At 41.7% G+C, this 15,131-nt stretch overlaps 5 protein-coding genes and 2 non-coding genes across 14 annotated transcripts in view; 4 read left to right on the forward strand and 3 right to left on the reverse strand.

The window, feature by feature from the left end:
• Nucleotides 1-6,344, reverse strand: part of LOC108027180 (zinc finger protein zfp-1) — a 30,519-nt gene extending 24,175 nt beyond the window's left edge. For 3 of the 7 annotated variants that reach the window (XM_017098472.3, XM_050889438.1, XM_017098468.3), the window contains exons 1-5: nt 6,043-6,343; nt 3,524-4,002; nt 3,190-3,386; nt 1,668-3,130; nt 1,104-1,194 (exon numbers count right to left, since the gene is read on the reverse strand). In XM_017098472.3, coding sequence (XP_016953961.1) covers nt 1,104-1,194; nt 1,668-3,130; nt 3,190-3,386; nt 3,524-4,002; nt 6,043-6,077 — 2,265 coding nt within the window. In that variant the 5' untranslated portion in view covers nt 6,078-6,343. Of the gene's footprint in view, nt 1-1,103; nt 1,195-1,667; nt 3,131-3,189; nt 3,387-3,523; nt 4,003-5,781; nt 5,962-6,042 lie in introns of those variants that run through there. The other 4 variants (XM_017098471.3, XM_017098469.3, XM_017098474.3 and 1 more) reach the window with 4 other exon arrangements.
• Nucleotides 6,345-6,748: 404 nt separating this feature from the next.
• On the forward strand, nt 6,749-8,998 carry LOC108027368 (secernin-3). Its single transcript, XM_017098791.3, has 3 exons — nt 6,749-7,012; nt 7,080-7,264; nt 7,909-8,998. The coding sequence occupies exons 1-3, from the start codon at nt 6,866-6,868 to the stop codon at nt 8,633-8,635; spliced, it is 1,059 nt and encodes a 352-aa protein (XP_016954280.1). The 5' UTR covers nt 6,749-6,865; the 3' UTR covers nt 8,636-8,998.
• A 51-nt stretch (nt 8,999-9,049) lies between these two features.
• Nucleotides 9,050-10,653, reverse strand: LOC108027369 (ELMO domain-containing protein 2). Its single transcript, XM_017098792.3, has 2 exons — nt 10,184-10,653; nt 9,050-9,890 (listed from the first exon to the last, which is right to left on the reverse strand). The coding sequence occupies exons 1-2, from the start codon at nt 10,431-10,433 to the stop codon at nt 9,190-9,192; spliced, it is 951 nt and encodes a 316-aa protein (XP_016954281.1). The 5' UTR covers nt 10,434-10,653; the 3' UTR covers nt 9,050-9,189.
• Nucleotides 10,654-11,013: 360 nt separating this feature from the next.
• LOC108027077 (uncharacterized) lies at nt 11,014-12,265 on the forward strand. Its single transcript, XM_017098292.3, has 4 exons — nt 11,014-11,429; nt 11,489-11,669; nt 11,729-11,900; nt 11,967-12,265. Exons 1-4 carry the CDS (start codon nt 11,266-11,268, stop codon nt 12,149-12,151), a joined length of 702 nt encoding a protein of 233 aa, XP_016953781.1. The 5' UTR covers nt 11,014-11,265; the 3' UTR covers nt 12,152-12,265.
• A 218-nt stretch (nt 12,266-12,483) lies between these two features.
• On the forward strand, nt 12,484-14,422 carry LOC108027058 (uncharacterized). Of its 2 annotated transcripts, XM_017098267.2 has the most exons (4): nt 12,484-12,569; nt 12,633-12,685; nt 13,521-13,709; nt 13,770-14,422. In XM_017098267.2, the coding sequence occupies exons 1-4, from the start codon at nt 12,527-12,529 to the stop codon at nt 14,235-14,237; spliced, it is 753 nt and encodes a 250-aa protein (XP_016953756.1). In that variant the 5' UTR covers nt 12,484-12,526; the 3' UTR covers nt 14,238-14,422. The 2 variants fall into 2 exon arrangements, with proteins under 2 accessions (XP_016953756.1, XP_050745400.1); XM_050889443.1 differs by lacking the exon at nt 12,633-12,685.
• On the forward strand, nt 13,013-13,084 carry Trnag-ucc (transfer RNA glycine (anticodon UCC)). The gene has a single exon. It is a non-coding gene; the product is annotated as a tRNA-Gly (tRNA).
• Nucleotides 14,423-14,456: 34 nt separating the features above from the next.
• On the reverse strand, nt 14,457-14,528 carry Trnag-ucc (transfer RNA glycine (anticodon UCC)). Its single transcript has one exon. It is a non-coding gene; the product is annotated as a tRNA-Gly (tRNA).
• Nucleotides 14,529-15,131: the final 603 nt, after the last annotated feature.

The raw sequence follows: 15,131 nt of genomic DNA on the forward strand, positions 1-15,131 counted from the left end.
GAACATTTTCTAGAAGAATATTCCAGGTGGAGGTGCTCATGACAAGGCGAAAAAAAATTGATGTTGCTGTTTTATTGGATCGACAACATGGTTCAACTGACTTGTTCAAAGCCACTGTCTGCCTGTCGTTCGGTCCATCGGCACTTCAACAACATCAATAAATTAGCATGCGCATTTGCATTTAATTAAAATTCGATAATATTTTACCATGCATTTTTGGTTCAAAAGGAAATTAATGGGGCATGGGTACATCATTGGGCATCAATCAACTAGGAAAAATAGAACCAGACACGGCGAGGGCCACATTCGACCAAGGATTACCCAAAAAATGGGATTCAACATTTTTCGGTCAGTTATAATTAGTTTGTTATGTGCTTACAAAAACCCAGGACCTTATATATTAATTTTATTGATGTAAGTTAACGTATTCTTATTATCTTTATAAAATTACGCACATAAAAAATGAATTTTTGCTGCAAGAAAATAACTCAAACTATTTGATTTTTTAGATGAGATCTAAAAGAAATCTGTGAATTTTTTCTTATACTAAAAGCTAAAATTATAAAAATAAATCAACCAGGAAACCCCACTATGCAAGAGGTAGCATTGAAAAACACGAAATTCTTTTCGAATCCAAATGAGTGTGTAACACCTTTTGTATAATTACCGCGCACCTTGCGCTTTCGACAGAATTTCTTTAAACATTTTCAAGATGCATGTGAAATTGCATTTTCCACTTATAAATATGATACGATATGCGTTCAAAACTGCTGATGAGTGAAACAAATATAGTTGTACTAAAACTACTGAATATTCTCTCTGTCCTACCTTTTCGTTAGATCAGAGAACAACTTTATGACATGTTGCACACAAGTGTAGGATAATGGACAACATCATTCAAACAGCAACATTGTATTCAAGAAGAGAGTGGCCGGTTTAAGAGATTTTAAAGTCAAGGAACTCAAGAGTTCCCACCATGAGCAACTCAAGAGGCGAAAAGCACATCAAATACTTGACCTCTCTTTTGGTACAGTAATAAAATTGTTTATCAGTCTATTTATAGATTATATTCTAAAAGATAAACATTGAATGATGGAACTTACCCTCTTGGAGCTCTTCTCGATTTCCTTCTCAAAGTCTGTTAGCGGTGTCAGTGCTACATGAACGTCTTTGATATCATATCGGGATATTAAGCTGGAGATGCAATGAAAAATTTAATTAGTATTAATAGCTTTTAATTTTAATTAATTAGTATTAATAGCTTTTTCTGAACTTATATAAGTAGATAAAGGTCTAATACGGGGTTAGTTTATCAGAACTGTCTACAAATAACGAAAACGGTTTCAAGTGTGGCTTTTAGTTTTAAAAAAATCACAAGAACATATTTAAAAAGGTCTGGTTTCTCTGTAAGATTAAACAATGTTTAATAATAAAGAATTTCGAAAACTTGAATTAAAATTGTCAAGAATAGTATATAACATCATAAGTTATAGTCATAGTATCATATTGAAACATGAAATTATTATTTTAGACACTTTTAAAGTATTTGTTTTACTAAAAAAGCATATAATAGGTTAATACTTTGTACATTGCCACTTCTTTCTTTGAAACCAGGCCTCACAACAATTAAACTACCAAAATTTTGAAAAATGTGAATTGTATAAGACCTTTTCTTTGCGATTCTCGTTCCCCACCTATTGTTATCGTCCAGAGCAGAGGCAGCTATGGAAACACTACTGCTGGACTTGGCTGAGTCTGCCTTTCTTTTCTTCGATGTCGAATTGGAGGAGCTGCCAGAGGAAAGGTTCGTAGACGAGAGATTGCTCGTCGCTGATGCCGAGGAGCCCCCCTTATTGGTGCTTAGATTAGTGGCCGCACTGGAGGATACTCCACCCAAGCCCAGTGCAATAGATCCCGTCGGATTGCTTGCAGACGAACCAGCGCCTGATAAATTCTCCCTTTCGGAATTGGAATTATTACCAAATCCAGAGGATTCGTTTAAAGCCGAGTTTGAGGATGTGCTTCCTGTTCGTAGTTCCAATCCAAATGCAGAGCTACCGGTGCTGAGATGCGGATTACCCAGATTGCTCGCCGACTGTTGCTTTGCGGCTGTGCTTCCACCTCCTCCTGCTCCATTTGTGCTTAGATTATGGGCATGAGAGTGCTCGCTGGTTGTGGAGGCAGTGGAGTTAGTTCCGCTGGTGGCCGAACTGCTCACATGGGTCCCAGTTCCACCTAAGCCACTACTCGCTGTTGAAGTGGACGAACTGGGCTGGGTGCTTATACTGCTGGTTGTGCTCGTGCTACTGGTGGCACTCGGTACTTGAATTGAGTCTTTGTTCTTCGAAAGCTTTGATGAGGATTTCTCTCGTGTCGACGATGAGTTTGAAGATGTTGATGAGGCTGATGAATTCGAGAATGTGTTATTTGCTGAATGGCTAGTGTTATCTTTTCCATCCTTATCCTTGCTCGAGGTGGATTTGTTTAAACTTTTGCTATGTTTCTCCTTATAGCTACTGCTACTACTGCTCGAACTGCTGGCCGACGATTTTGTGGTGGTTGCTGCTGTCGACGATTGATTGGGCGTTGATTGTGTAGCTCCACTGCTGGAAGCTGCTACATTTGCTCCACTGGAGCTCCCACTAGACAAGTTTCCAGCGCTGCTGGCAGATCCGCTTCCTCCTGCCGCGTTATTGCTTAAATTACTGCTAATATTGGTGTTACTACTGCCTGGTAGTAAACTGCTTCCAGCTGTCAGATTGCTTGCACTTCCCGAATGCGCAGAACTCGAGGACGCGTTGGCAGCCACTCCCGTTGAGGATGATGAGCTGCTGCTACTGCTGCTCGACGATTTACCCGATGTATTGCTCTTGCGTTGCTTGGAGGACGATGAGACGCCACTGCCACTGCCGCTTCCCCCGGAAATTCCAACACCAGAGCTGGCGTTTAAAGAACTGCTGCTGCCGCCTCCACTGGTACTGCTGCTGGTGATCTTAATGCTCGTCGCTGAAGTCGCAGCTGAGTTCATGGTGGAATCGATCTCCTTCTCGGGCGACGAACACGAATCGGATGAGGTGTCATGTTGAATGGGTTTATATGGCGGTATGGTTTTGACGTTGCCGCCCTTTTTCTGCAAAGTATCAAGAATTTGAACGGAAAAATCATGAATGCTATCCCTCACATACGCACCAGTTTGCTGTAATGGTGCTGACAGTAGCCGCAGTATTTCACATTATCCAGATAGTTTCCCGCCTCCTCGCAAAGCAGACCAAGGCTCTGCGCACAGGTGACGTGGAACTGCTGCTTGCAGTTGGATTTGTTGCACTGCATACAAGCGCCGACATTGGCACGGTTCGGCTTGCCAATCTCCTGGCAAATATAGCAAGCTGAAAAGGTATTATTTTAGATTATTACTTGAATCAGGATAATTTTACCAAACTCGAAACTGTCACTGACTGGATGAGGTCAGTAAACGTAACACAATATTATATGCAAGTAATTATAACTTATCAAAGTCACTCACTTCTTGAATACCGCTCCGTCGGTATTAATGACAATATGATAGGCTCCATAGTGGTAACATTCCCAAACCGCACCTCTGGGATGTAAAGGGCGCAGACGACGTGGGCCCAGCCGCTGTTATCCGTCTTCTTGAGGGCCCCATCCCGCGAGGGGCACAGTTCGCATCGGACTCTGGAGGTTCGCTCCTGGGACTCGCACTTGCGGCAATACCAGGGTCCCGTAGGAACCGTCACAATGCCGTAGCACGCCTGGTGCACTGCCACCGTGCAGTTCTGGCCGTCACAGTAGACGAGCGGGTTCTCCGGCCACCCCCGCTCGTCCGAACAAACGCAACAGCCGCCCACCATCTCCTTCATATCGTCCAACTTAAACTTTTTAATCTTGACCAGTTTCTTGTTCAAGCTTGTGGAGTGAATGGTGTCGTCTTTGCTGGAGTCAAGCTCCAGTTTTGCATTGAATGAAGACGGAATTTTGTTGGAACTGCAAGTAAAAAGGGGGTTTCAGTGGGAAACACTAATAAAGTACAAACAATAATATAAAAATAAAAAACCTATGCACTTCAATAAGAAGTTATGAAACCAATTCGTGGAGAACAAGACTTCGATCTTGGATATGGCCAAGATACAATAAATATTAGATATCCGAGAAGAAAACTTTAACTACCAACTTTAGCTGTCGAAGAGTCAGCAATGTTTTCAACTAATCTTTATCTTGACTTGTCAGTAATCTCATCCAACCTAGTTTCATAACACCCCCGAAGTCGATTGCTCAAGACGAGGAAGGACGTTCACCATCGAGTATACCCGAGAAGTCATCGATCTTGAGATTGAGGTTCCGGCCTTTCTCGTTATCGACGATATGCAGCTATCGATGCAGGTGTCAATTGGCAAGGTCATTCGCACTCGCTCGTTCCACAACAACAATAACAACAACAGGCGCCAAGCCTGTGAAATGTTACTTAATTGTGCACTTGTATTTACAATTCTGCCTTGCCAGTGGGAGCGAGCGAGACGGCACATGGGCTCCATTCGCAAAACATTTACACGCACACACACAATCTCTCAATGTCAAGGTAATTTCGCCGCTGCTCAATAAACCAAGCCATTTTTATGTCGAATCATTTAAATAAAGGCTACTGTAAACATAAATAACCGCGATGCCACCGAATATTGATATGGTATTTTATCACGGCTGTAAGAGCCACAAATTCTTTTAACGCTCCCAAAACGGCCATCGCACACACACACATATGCCCACTCTCGCAGACGGCATTTCGTGGGCTGGTTCATTGAACTTGAATAAAATGGGCTACCAAAAATAAAACAGGAAAATGCAGCCCTACTCCGACTTCAATTGGAGGCCAATTTGGTCCCACTGTGCGAGCGAGAGCGAATATGTGGGATGTGGGTCGCGTCGTAGCATCTGCATCTGCCGAGATTTCACAACAATAATAATAATAATAATAACGGCATGCGGGTGTTGTTCCTGCTCCATTCATGCACGCGCATCTGTATGCGGGAGAGGGCGAGGGAGAGTGTATACCGGGTACCGTTATTGGGTCAGCGTGTTGCCAACTGCCGAAAAACGCAGCCAGCGTGTTGCCAACTGCGCGATGGCCGGAGTTAACGGTGTAAAAGCACACACACTCGGGCACATGAAACGAGGCCGCTCCGCACGTTGCTTTTGTAATGAAGAGCAATGCACTTTCGACGCAAACACACACTCAGACAGAACAGATACATACAGACGCACCCGGGGAGATGCCAGCGGTATGTACACAAAGGCCGGAAAGGGGCGCGTTTTTGGGGGGTGGAATGCGGGTGGGTGGACCATGTACTGATACATATACCCCATTTAAGACATCCTTCGGGGGAGTTTTTGGGGACAGGAGGGTGGTTTCTTCCCGTTTCCGCAATTTGCCTCTTAAAGCACTGCTTAAATTTCCGTCAAATTGTGTGTATACACCCGTGGCTTGAATTTATTGATTTTCATGGGCAATTGCTTTAATTTCACTGGCCAGCTGGGCTTTAAAACGTCATCAGCGGTGTGCCACCAAACAAAAACTAGTTTCACGGCGGGGAAAAATGCGCGCGGTCAAAGTGGTCAAGCAACGCACAACAAAAACAGAAAATATCTCTTTTTTCAGGGAGCGGTCACCAAAAACTTGAAATTCTTCCGACTTTCTTGTTATTTTCACGCAGCGGTTTCTTATTGGCCGCTTACACCCTCACAGAATATTGATTTTCTCAATTTCTTTACCCGAATCGGCACTCGGAATAAACGCTTTTCAGCCCCGTAGCCGTGGCGCTGCCTTTTCCTGGCTTTTCCTTTGGCCTTTCCCAGCACTTTTCACCGCCTCACAGATTTCACAGCCGCCCACGAGCAGCAAACGCACGCAAGTAAAATAATCAACACTCGAAAAAGGCGCTGAACAACACCATCCACCAGCGCAACAACAACACTGAGTGCGCCAGTATTTACAACTACAACAACACCACCAGCACACCATACACCACACACCTTGTAACTTGTTTGTTGTTGTTTCGCTCGCACATCGAGAGCGAGCAGTGCGGGCGCGAGAGGGAGACAACACCACCTGCTCTGTATACAAATGCAGCTTAGGTGAAACGATTTTGCTGGCTGCGCGGTTCTTTCAATTGCCCGAATTTCGCGAGAAACTGCACTTCCGAGACGATGCGCGACTTGAGCTCTAGAAACAGCGATTTTGGAGCATTTTTATGCCGAAACAAGAAAAACCTCGGTTACCAGACGAATGGGCAAATTTCTAGCGATGGGCACTTTCTTAGAGACGGGCAAGTTTCGTAGAGATGGGCTAGTCTAGGAGCAACTGTATTTTGTCCCTTACATCAATACTTAAAAAACATAATATTTATCAAAATCAATTAAAATATTTGTAGCTCCGTAATTTCAATTAAACCCGCAAAAGTTTTTATTCTTATTGAAATAAATTGGACACACTGTAGACCTTCTTTTTTCGAGCGCTAATTTTTGGTCACACTTATGCACTTGACTTGATATTTCTGTTTGTTTGAAAGCTATTGTTTTGTTGTATATGTTCTACTGACTATATAAACTAGAGGTATACTCATACCCTATTAGTATAAGATCTCGTATATCTGTTCTACATTTGATTATTTTTAGTTTTGAAAGTATGGTTGGCTCCCGGCGTTGCCAGACGAGACAACGTGCCATCACTAGTTGGCGACTTATCGTACAGTGTTGAGCAACGCTCGAGCCCAAACAGCTGTGGGAAAAATCAATTTTGCAACTCCCTCGCGTTTTTCTGAAGAAAGTCTTTCTCCGCGAAAAAACCCAGGAAAAAATGACCAACGGAGACTGCTTTGTGGTTTTGCCCGAGAACTGTGCCGAAGGAACGCTGATCATTGGTCGCAATGCAGAAGACGAGAAGAACGTAAACGTTGCTTCGGAGGTTTGCTTCTACGACGTGGGAGAGGTGTTGGAGGGGAAGGTAAAGAAAGACTCCTCCGAAACGAAGCTCGATCAATGACTCACCGCTGAAACACCTCGCCTTTCAGACTGACGGTGGAGCTGCTGCCGAGACGAGCGGCGACGTCGTGCGCATCATATTGCAGAAACCGCAGCCGGGCCTTTGGGGCGGAGACTTTGGGGCCAACGAACGCGTGGCCGTAGGCCTCACCTGGGCGGCAGGTGAAAATGAGGCCAAGGACAGCGATTGCCTGCTCGGCACGGACATTGTGCGGTACGTTGTTTGCTAACCAATCTCTGGAAGAATCATTGGCAAAACCAATTACAAATGTCTAGCTTTTTGGGAGACAGGAGTATCCACCTGTTATTTGCACTACTGTATATCATTTAAAATTTTTTTTCTTTAACTCACTTAGCTCTTAATTGAAAAAAAACTTGCCTTAAGTTAGAAATTCGTATACAGATGTTTTTCAGTTTTTAGTTCGACAAAACATACAAACAAATTTTAATTAACAGTTCCCTATTATCTTTTAATTCATATGAATTTCGACAATTATGATAATTTGTGTGTTTGTGCCTCTCCTTGTTATCTAACAGATTTGCTTATTCAAAATTTTTGTTTGATCCGTTATATATTTTTATACATGCATGTAGCAAGGAGCAAGCCAAAAAAACTATATTACTAAAAGCAATCCACCCGCAATGTTTTAATCAAACTTAAAACAGTTTCTTTGAGAATATAATGTAATAATATAAAAGTATGATATAATATGTGTATATAAGCACTCCAATATATAAATTTTAACGCAGGAAAGTTAATAAAAATGTATATCCCCTTAATCAGTTATTCTTTTAGGGAACAATAGAGACCAATCATATTATTTTAATCCATTCTTTTTTCTAACTATCTTATTCTAGGTTGACTTTGGCTGTGGCCAAAGACGTGGACGATGCTGTAGATCGCATTGGAGCTTTGGTGGCCAGCCACGGTCATGACAACTCAAAACTTAACTTCATAGTGTGTGATGCCGCTGCCGCTTGGTTTGTCAGTTGCTCTGGCAAGGTCTGGGCCGCCGAGAAGTTGGAGGCCAGCTTTATGCGTCTGCCCTCAGGTGGACTGGCTGTGACCACTGTGGTTAACAAGTCCAGCGAGGGATTGGATGATGCGGCTAGTTTTGCCGCTGCCCACGATGCAGAGGCCCAGGCACCGGCAGAGGATTGGTGTGGACCCAAGCCAGCTGGCGATGGAACATACACGCAACACGACATGTTTGAGACGCTGCGAGCCGCTAGCAACGCGAGCAGCTCGAGGGCGGCCACCGTTTCGGTGTTGTCGAGCAAGGGGATCTCGTGCCATTGGTTCACTGGCACGCCCAATGCCGCTGAGTCTGTGTTCAAGCCGTTTGTTTTTGCTCCCAAGCCGAGGATTTCGCCGCTTACCCAAGTGCAGCCCGATGCGGACTTGACGCTGCTGCACAAGCTCCACTCGCAACGAAAGCCTGCGGCCTTGGAGCACTTGCGTAGCTTGGAACGGTCCTGCGTGGATGAACTAAACAACTACTTCTCACTGCAGGATCACGCTAGTGACGAGCTGGACGAGCTCCTCAAGGACTGTGTCGAGGCGGAAGTCAAGTTCTATCGCTAGACAAACGAATACTATCTATATGGATACTCCAAAAACTAGCTTGCAAGCTCTATTGAGCCTCGGGATTTGACTTGAGCATTCTTATGGCATTACCAAATAGGCTATAGTCGGCAAAACATTTTCTTGTGCAATCTCTTATAGATTTTATTTCCTTTAGTTTTTATGCTTTTGCGTGATATTTCAAATATTATTTATTCTCCTTCAGTGGGCAATCTCTGACTTGAATTTAAAGTATTATTATGTGACATTCCAGGCTTAGTTTAACGATTTACATACTTGCATTAAAATATATACGATACATACACAAATATACACTATATACGGCTCTCAAATAAACGCATAAAATCTGCATTTATATAAAAAGTAGATGTTAATCTTATTTGGTTGTAGCACGGATAGCAAATTATTTTGAATTAGGCTCAGTAGAGACACGTGTAAATATTCTGACCATGTTTGGTCTGACTCATCAATTTGTATTTCGCCAGAGTTGAAATTCCATCCCGAAGATACTCCCACAACAAAAGCTTTTCTTACTAATAGTTATCTGTGTATTTTTAGACGGATTCTACAACCAAGTTGGTTTTAAAAACAGTGTTATCATTGTGCAAGGCCTCCAGTTTTGTTATTTCAAAGGCCTGATAGATCTCACGGAAATCCATGATGTTGCGCGGGTCGCTGTCCATCCAAAAGCGGTCAAACTCAAAGAACAGATAGCAGTACAGCTTGTGGAAATCCTCAACTGTGCTAAAGTCCTGCCTGTGCTGCACCACCAGATTGTAGAAGTGAGTCTTGGCGGCGCCCGTTTTAACTAGATTGAAGGCCATGGAGGTAAGGTTAATGCCAACAATGGCGTAGGTGTAGCCGAGGGTGGGATGCATCGAGTGCAGGAGCACATGCTTGGCGGCGTCGTTGTAGGCAGTCGCGAAGTACAGCAAGTTCTCCAGACCAAGCATGCCCATTCCACGAAAATCGGTCTTTGGGTCGTCGCCCTGAAAGCCGATGTCCTGCCACTGTTTGCTTACGCGTCCGGTGAGAGGAGTCTCCGGCATGAGGAGTTGCCACAGACGCAGCAACTTTTGCTCGTGGTCTAAGTTATCGGAGTCGTATTTCTCCGCCCGCAACTGCTCCACTTGATGCATAAGACGGCGGTACCCCCAAATACTTGTCACACAGGAGCCGAAGAGGCGCGCAAAGTCCGGATGCACATTGTTCTTAATGCGTTTGGCTTGCATCACAATACGAGCAGCGCGAGGAGCTGGAAATGTCGGTATACATTTAGAAAGGATTATTATATAAACTTTAAAGGATTCTTTTTTAATTGAACTCAGAAACAAAATATAAGGGAAAGCCAAAACAAGATAACTTAATGACTTTTTATATTAAATGGGTATAAATATCTTGGGTATCCGAAAAAAAGGAAGTATGAGTTATCCTTAAAACCATGATTAGTGGTTTACATTTTTGAGTTACATATTCGTACATAACTTGCCAAAAGTTTAAAAAGATAATACATTTATCACAACGGTTTGAAACTATCCTTGGACCTACCAAACTCCAACAGCCCCGCATTGTCCACATATGGCGCCGCCTCGTTAAGGTCAAGTACAAGGCGACGAATCTGCGGTCTTTTGGATAAAGTTAGGGACCTTTCCACCTGGCTGGTCCGACTGGCACCTGCCCTGGCACCATAGCAAATCCTCTGGAGCTCCGAGAGCCTGGTGAAGGCGTGAAGAAACCACTTTATAAACGGCCTTATATAGCTAAAAATGAACGGCAGTAGTCTGTCCAAAAGAAACATTTTGCTAATGGGATGGCGAGAACTTTGTGAGTTGTGGGAGAGATTTCCGATTTTGTTTGTTGGTACCACGTGTTGCCAGGGCAACACGACGAAGTCAGCTTTCGATCACAGCTTAATTGGTGTCTATTGCACTGTTTGTTAACTTTTTGATTCTCCTGCATGAAACAATAACAAAATCCAATGTTTTGCCTAAAAAACATCAATCAGCTGATTGGCTAGTGCTGCCTCATGCAAAAATATTGGCGACATTCAGCACTAACCAAATAATTTTAAATATTCATATATATATATTTCAAAAATAAACATTTATTATGTATTGTATTTACTTTAGTACTTTGACGATACGGTGAATTCGTTGTAAAATTGTTGTATTTTAATATATATAATAGCCGTATTTGCCATGGGATGGGCATGATTAGCGTAATTCTAATGCAAACGAAAACACGCCTTATTACAAAAATACACCTTCAAGACCATTTTAAAGTTCATTTTCATTTATTTTATAATTGAATAAATTAGATGTGCTGTTTCAGGAATCCCCCTTATGTATTTCCGCACTTTCGGCCAAATTAGCTTATAATAAACGGTCACACTGTTGTTATCATTACAAACAATTACCAATATCCTAAAATGATTGAAAAACAGTTCGTTTAGTAAAAAGATACCTAAAATCGGTTTAATTAACCTTTTTAATCATACTACAAATATTGCCTTCGCGTCAGAATTTACAGTTTTGCTGCTAGGCTCAGAAACCAATCTTGTGCGGCTTTCACCAATGAAGTAACCAGTACCAGTTACGGATAGCTTTGAGAATTGATTCTGTTCAGACAATATGAAGCGCAGATCCACTGTCAAAGACCCTTCCCCAAAAACCCTGCCCTATAAAGTGGTACACAATGAGATTTGCAAGCCCGGTACTGAGGAGAAAATTAGGATCTTGAACGAGAAAATGGATATGGTTCTCCAAAATCAAAAGAAAATGCTTCTTGTTTTAAGGTACATTTCAATAACTAGTGCTTATTGTTTTAATGTTATCTGTTAATTTTGTTTTAAAGCCAACTAACTAATCGGGAAACCGATTCATTGGGACCCCAAATAGTTTCGGTAAATAGCATACGACACCTAATGAGTCCTGCGTCAGGGGATTGGTCACCACAAGAATTCCCATTGACGGAACTGGAACAAGTAGAAAAAATGGAGGAGGAAATGAATGATCCGATAAAGCAATCAATATATGTAAGTACCCACTAATTTACTTAGTAAATATTATAAATAATTGTTTCATTACCTTCCAGATCAAAACCATGCAGGACATTCTGAAACCCGGAGGAACACTCTGTCCTGGTGGTCTGAAAAAACAATTTCACCTCATACTTGAAAAAGATTTTTTGAATGATTTTAATTTTGATGGCATCCACAACAAGATTCCCCTCAAAAAGTTTGGAAATTTTAACAACGCTTTATTTGGTATGAATAATAGTGAGAAATCCAATTCAAATGTTTTTTTATTAACATGAACCAATTATTTTGCAGAAGTTCAGAAGCGTGAAGGATACTTCAGAGACGACTACGTCTCTGAAATCAGACTAGCATTTCGTGCCTATAAAAACCGTAGACATAAGTTTATTTCCGATGCCCGGAAGAAACTTAGAGAAGCAATGGCCGTAATGGAGCCCCAAGTAAAATTTGAAGAGATTATGTATCCAGACTCAAATTAGCGTAATGTCAAATCAAAAATACTGTTAAGACGATTGTATATAAATAATTTTTTGGTTGTAAATTAGTAACTATTATGTTGTTCTATTAAAACACACATTTTTTGGGTGCTCAAATTTTGTACTAAAAACCGTAAAACGTTACAAGTTGGAGTTGCAAATCTTAGGTTAGTTCAAAGTGGTGTATTTAGCTACGCTTGTATTAGCTCAATTAATCCATATCATCTTTAAACTTGCGAGCCATGGCGATTAGATAGAGCTATGTCTATGGGCTCCGGTCAAAAAGCTTTCGGCTCAAGTATATATTGCCGAGTCGTAAACCTTTATCGCTCAGTAGTATACCGGCACTGGACGCAGCTGACCGATAAGAAAACCAAAATGAGGCGTGATAATGGAAGACTGTGGGGAAAATTACACGACGGTGGGTACAGAAATTACAAATTTACGGGGCTACATCTCCCATTCCCAAATTCGTATTCTTCAGGAAAATTTGAGGTGCGCAGTGTCACCAAATCCGATCTGGGAGAGGCGCTAGATGTGAGTAGCCACACAAAAGTTATTTTTAAAACGTCGACAAGCTGAATTAATTATCGCTACACCACAGCAGTTTTATGGCTGCACCATGTGTGATGTCTAACAGAGACATAAATCCACCTGACTACAAATTTGCTATACTCGGATTGCTCCGTTTGGAGCTATTTAAGTAAATTACAGTAAGCCAGCCAAGTTAAAAGTAAAATCTCGGATGATTGTAATTCAAATTCAACTGAAATTATTATCAACAGACAGCGCATACAATCAAACGAGACTTTAGAAGTTAAATGTCCAAGAACTATTTAGGTAAACTGCAGACATGTCGCTATGGCGTCGGTGGTGTAATGGTTAGCATAGTTGCCTTCCAAGCAGTTGACCCGGGTTCGATTCCCGGCCGACGCACTTAAATTTTTTTACAAATAGTTTTTAGCTTTTGCATCTTAATAGAAAGCTGTCATAAACACATATTCATTTTTTTACGCGAAAAAAATGAAAGATAATAAAAATAATGTTTAATATATTACTTGCCTAGATGCCTTCGATGCAGTTTTCCCGGGTTCGATGGATGGTTTGATGTTTACAAATAATTTTGTATTACCATTAAAAAATTAAAAAACAACGTAATAAGAAAAGGTACCTTAACAAAAAGGTTCGTGGTTTCTGTAGCTTTTAAAAAATTGATTTTTGTTTCATATAATCTAATGTCTACTAAATAATGTAATGATTTCTATCTCCCAAACCTTAAAGAGCTCAATGCGAACTTACATTTGGCAATCTTAGCTTAGCTTATTATATGGTTTAAATAAATAGCTTTAATAATATGTACTTTTTGTTTCAGGTTCTCGACCACTCCTTCTTTCTTAATGAATCGGTGTGCGTTGCATGTGAAATTAATTTACCGGAAAATCAACAAGCTCGTCTGGAGTTGCGTGAGCTGTGCAGGATAACCGCTCTTGATGGTGTTTCTCTGTTGGTCAAAGAGGTGGAGACTAATCGAGTGGTGTCCGTGTCCTTCAATAAACTTCAGGTAGTTATAAAAGATTATATAAAAAGTAACATTAATCGTACATACCAAATAAAATCACAGTTCACACCACCGCCTGGCGAGGATCACTTCTTTTTAAAATTCCGCAATGAGGCGGCCAAAACTCCTCAGGCCAGGTGTCTAATGGACTTCATGATCGAAGTGGACGGCAGAATCGATGTGTGCGCCATGAACAACATGGATTGCTTCTGTGAACTGATGTTCCTGGCCACTTTGCCGAGCCACGAGCGGCTGGGGTTGGGACGCTCTTTGGCCCAGTTCACGATAGAACTGACTAAGGAGCTGGCTGAGGGAAAAGGTCTGGATATGGATGAAAAGCTGAGATCAAAACGCCCAGCCGCTGTCACCGCACTTTGGACTTCGAGTTTCTCTCAGAAAGTGGGCAAAGCCACCAACTTTAAAGTACTTAACGCGGTTCCCTATTCTGAATTCGAATACAACGGCAAGCGCTTCGATGAGCGCATTAGTCCCTTGCACAAATTCTGCGAGCATGTCATATTTAAATTTTGAAACCGAACAGATTATTAAGTAAAAGATTAGTTGTGCGTCGGCCAGCGATACAATCCGGAGCAAATGCTTGGAAGGCAACTTTGCAAGAAACGTGTACAACGTGTTCTGTATATATTTTATTTTTGATTTTTTAATTCTTTCCTGTGTGGTACTATTATAATAATATGTTACATGCTTTAAGTTAATATGCAGAACTAAAAAAACTTAAAAAAATTTAAGTGCGTCGGCCGGGAATCGAACCCGGGTCAACTGCTTGGAAGGCAACTATGCTAACCATTACACCACCGACGCCATACTGCTTCGTGATGCAGTTTACCTAATTCAGTGGTGGGCAGAGTATCAGTATTGTGTCTACCATGGATAATGTACTGGCTATAAAATATAATTTATCGATAGTTTGCGGTCACACTGCTAGGCACTGCGCCATGCAGTACACTGTTATTTTAGCAGAGCAGTGTAATTTCCACAGCGTTTTGTTACGTCGTGATAATATAATAATATATTTCACTTGTTTAGCCTATATTTAGTTGAAGCAAACAATTATAGGGGTCGGAAATTGCCGACGGCAATACCGAATGCTTGGCGAAAGTTTCTGTGAGAATTTCTCAAAAGTTAATAGAGTAAGGGAAATACGAATGTGGGCAGGAACAGCGGGGTAACTCCAGCGGTGATGGCCCTTTCCTGCACTATTGTGGCAATATGTGCCGATTGGAGAAAACCGTTAAATCTTAAATTATTAAACTGCTCCTAGGCTATCAAAGGATCATTAAGGAACGCCAATAGACTAAAAAGAAACGCCAAGCCAAAGTTTCCATACCCTTGCAAGTCATTCCGTGGGAGCATAAGATTTTCGGAGCTCTTTGATTCTTAGAAAAGTTAAACCCAATAACAGAA

The sequence above is a fragment of the Drosophila biarmipes genome, chromosome 3R, assembly GCF_025231255.1.
Source record: "Drosophila biarmipes strain raj3 chromosome 3R, RU_DBia_V1.1, whole genome shotgun sequence".
NCBI classification, from domain to species: domain Eukaryota; kingdom Metazoa; phylum Arthropoda; class Insecta; order Diptera; family Drosophilidae; genus Drosophila; species Drosophila biarmipes.

What these genes read in the sequence shown, in the direction of transcription:
- LOC108027368 (XM_017098791.3), top strand. Translation starts at nt 6,866, where the DNA reads ATGACCAACGGAGACTGCTTTGTGGTTTTGCCCGAGAACTGTGCCGAA. An exon ending in GAGAGGTGTTGGAGGGGAAG is followed by an intron (nt 7,013 to 7,079) that starts GTAAAGAAAGAC and finishes CTCGCCTTTCAG; the next exon opens with ACTGACGGTGGAGCTGCTGC. An exon ending in CTCGGCACGGACATTGTGCG is followed by an intron (nt 7,265 to 7,908) that starts GTACGTTGTTTG and finishes ATCTTATTCTAG; the next exon opens with GTTGACTTTGGCTGTGGCCA.
- LOC108027369 (XM_017098792.3), bottom strand. Translation starts at nt 10,433, where the DNA reads ATGTTTCTTTTGGACAGACTACTGCCGTTCATTTTTAGCTATATAAGG. An exon ending in TGCGGGGCTGTTGGAGTTTG is followed by an intron (nt 9,891 to 10,183) that starts GTAGGTCCAAGG and finishes CGACATTTCCAG; the next exon opens with CTCCTCGCGCTGCTCGTATT.
- LOC108027077 (XM_017098292.3), top strand. Translation starts at nt 11,266, where the DNA reads ATGAAGCGCAGATCCACTGTCAAAGACCCTTCCCCAAAAACCCTGCCC. An exon ending in AAAATGCTTCTTGTTTTAAG is followed by an intron (nt 11,430 to 11,488) that starts GTACATTTCAAT and finishes TTTGTTTTAAAG; the next exon opens with CCAACTAACTAATCGGGAAA. An exon ending in CGATAAAGCAATCAATATAT is followed by an intron (nt 11,670 to 11,728) that starts GTAAGTACCCAC and finishes ATTACCTTCCAG; the next exon opens with ATCAAAACCATGCAGGACAT.
- LOC108027058 (XM_017098267.2), top strand. Translation starts at nt 12,527, where the DNA reads ATGAGGCGTGATAATGGAAGACTGTGGGGAAAATTACACGACG. An exon ending in ATCTGGGAGAGGCGCTAGAT is followed by an intron (nt 12,686 to 13,520) that starts GTGAGTAGCCAC and finishes TTTTTGTTTCAG; the next exon opens with GTTCTCGACCACTCCTTCTT. An exon ending in TGTCCTTCAATAAACTTCAG is followed by an intron (nt 13,710 to 13,769) that starts GTAGTTATAAAA and finishes ATAAAATCACAG; the next exon opens with TTCACACCACCGCCTGGCGA.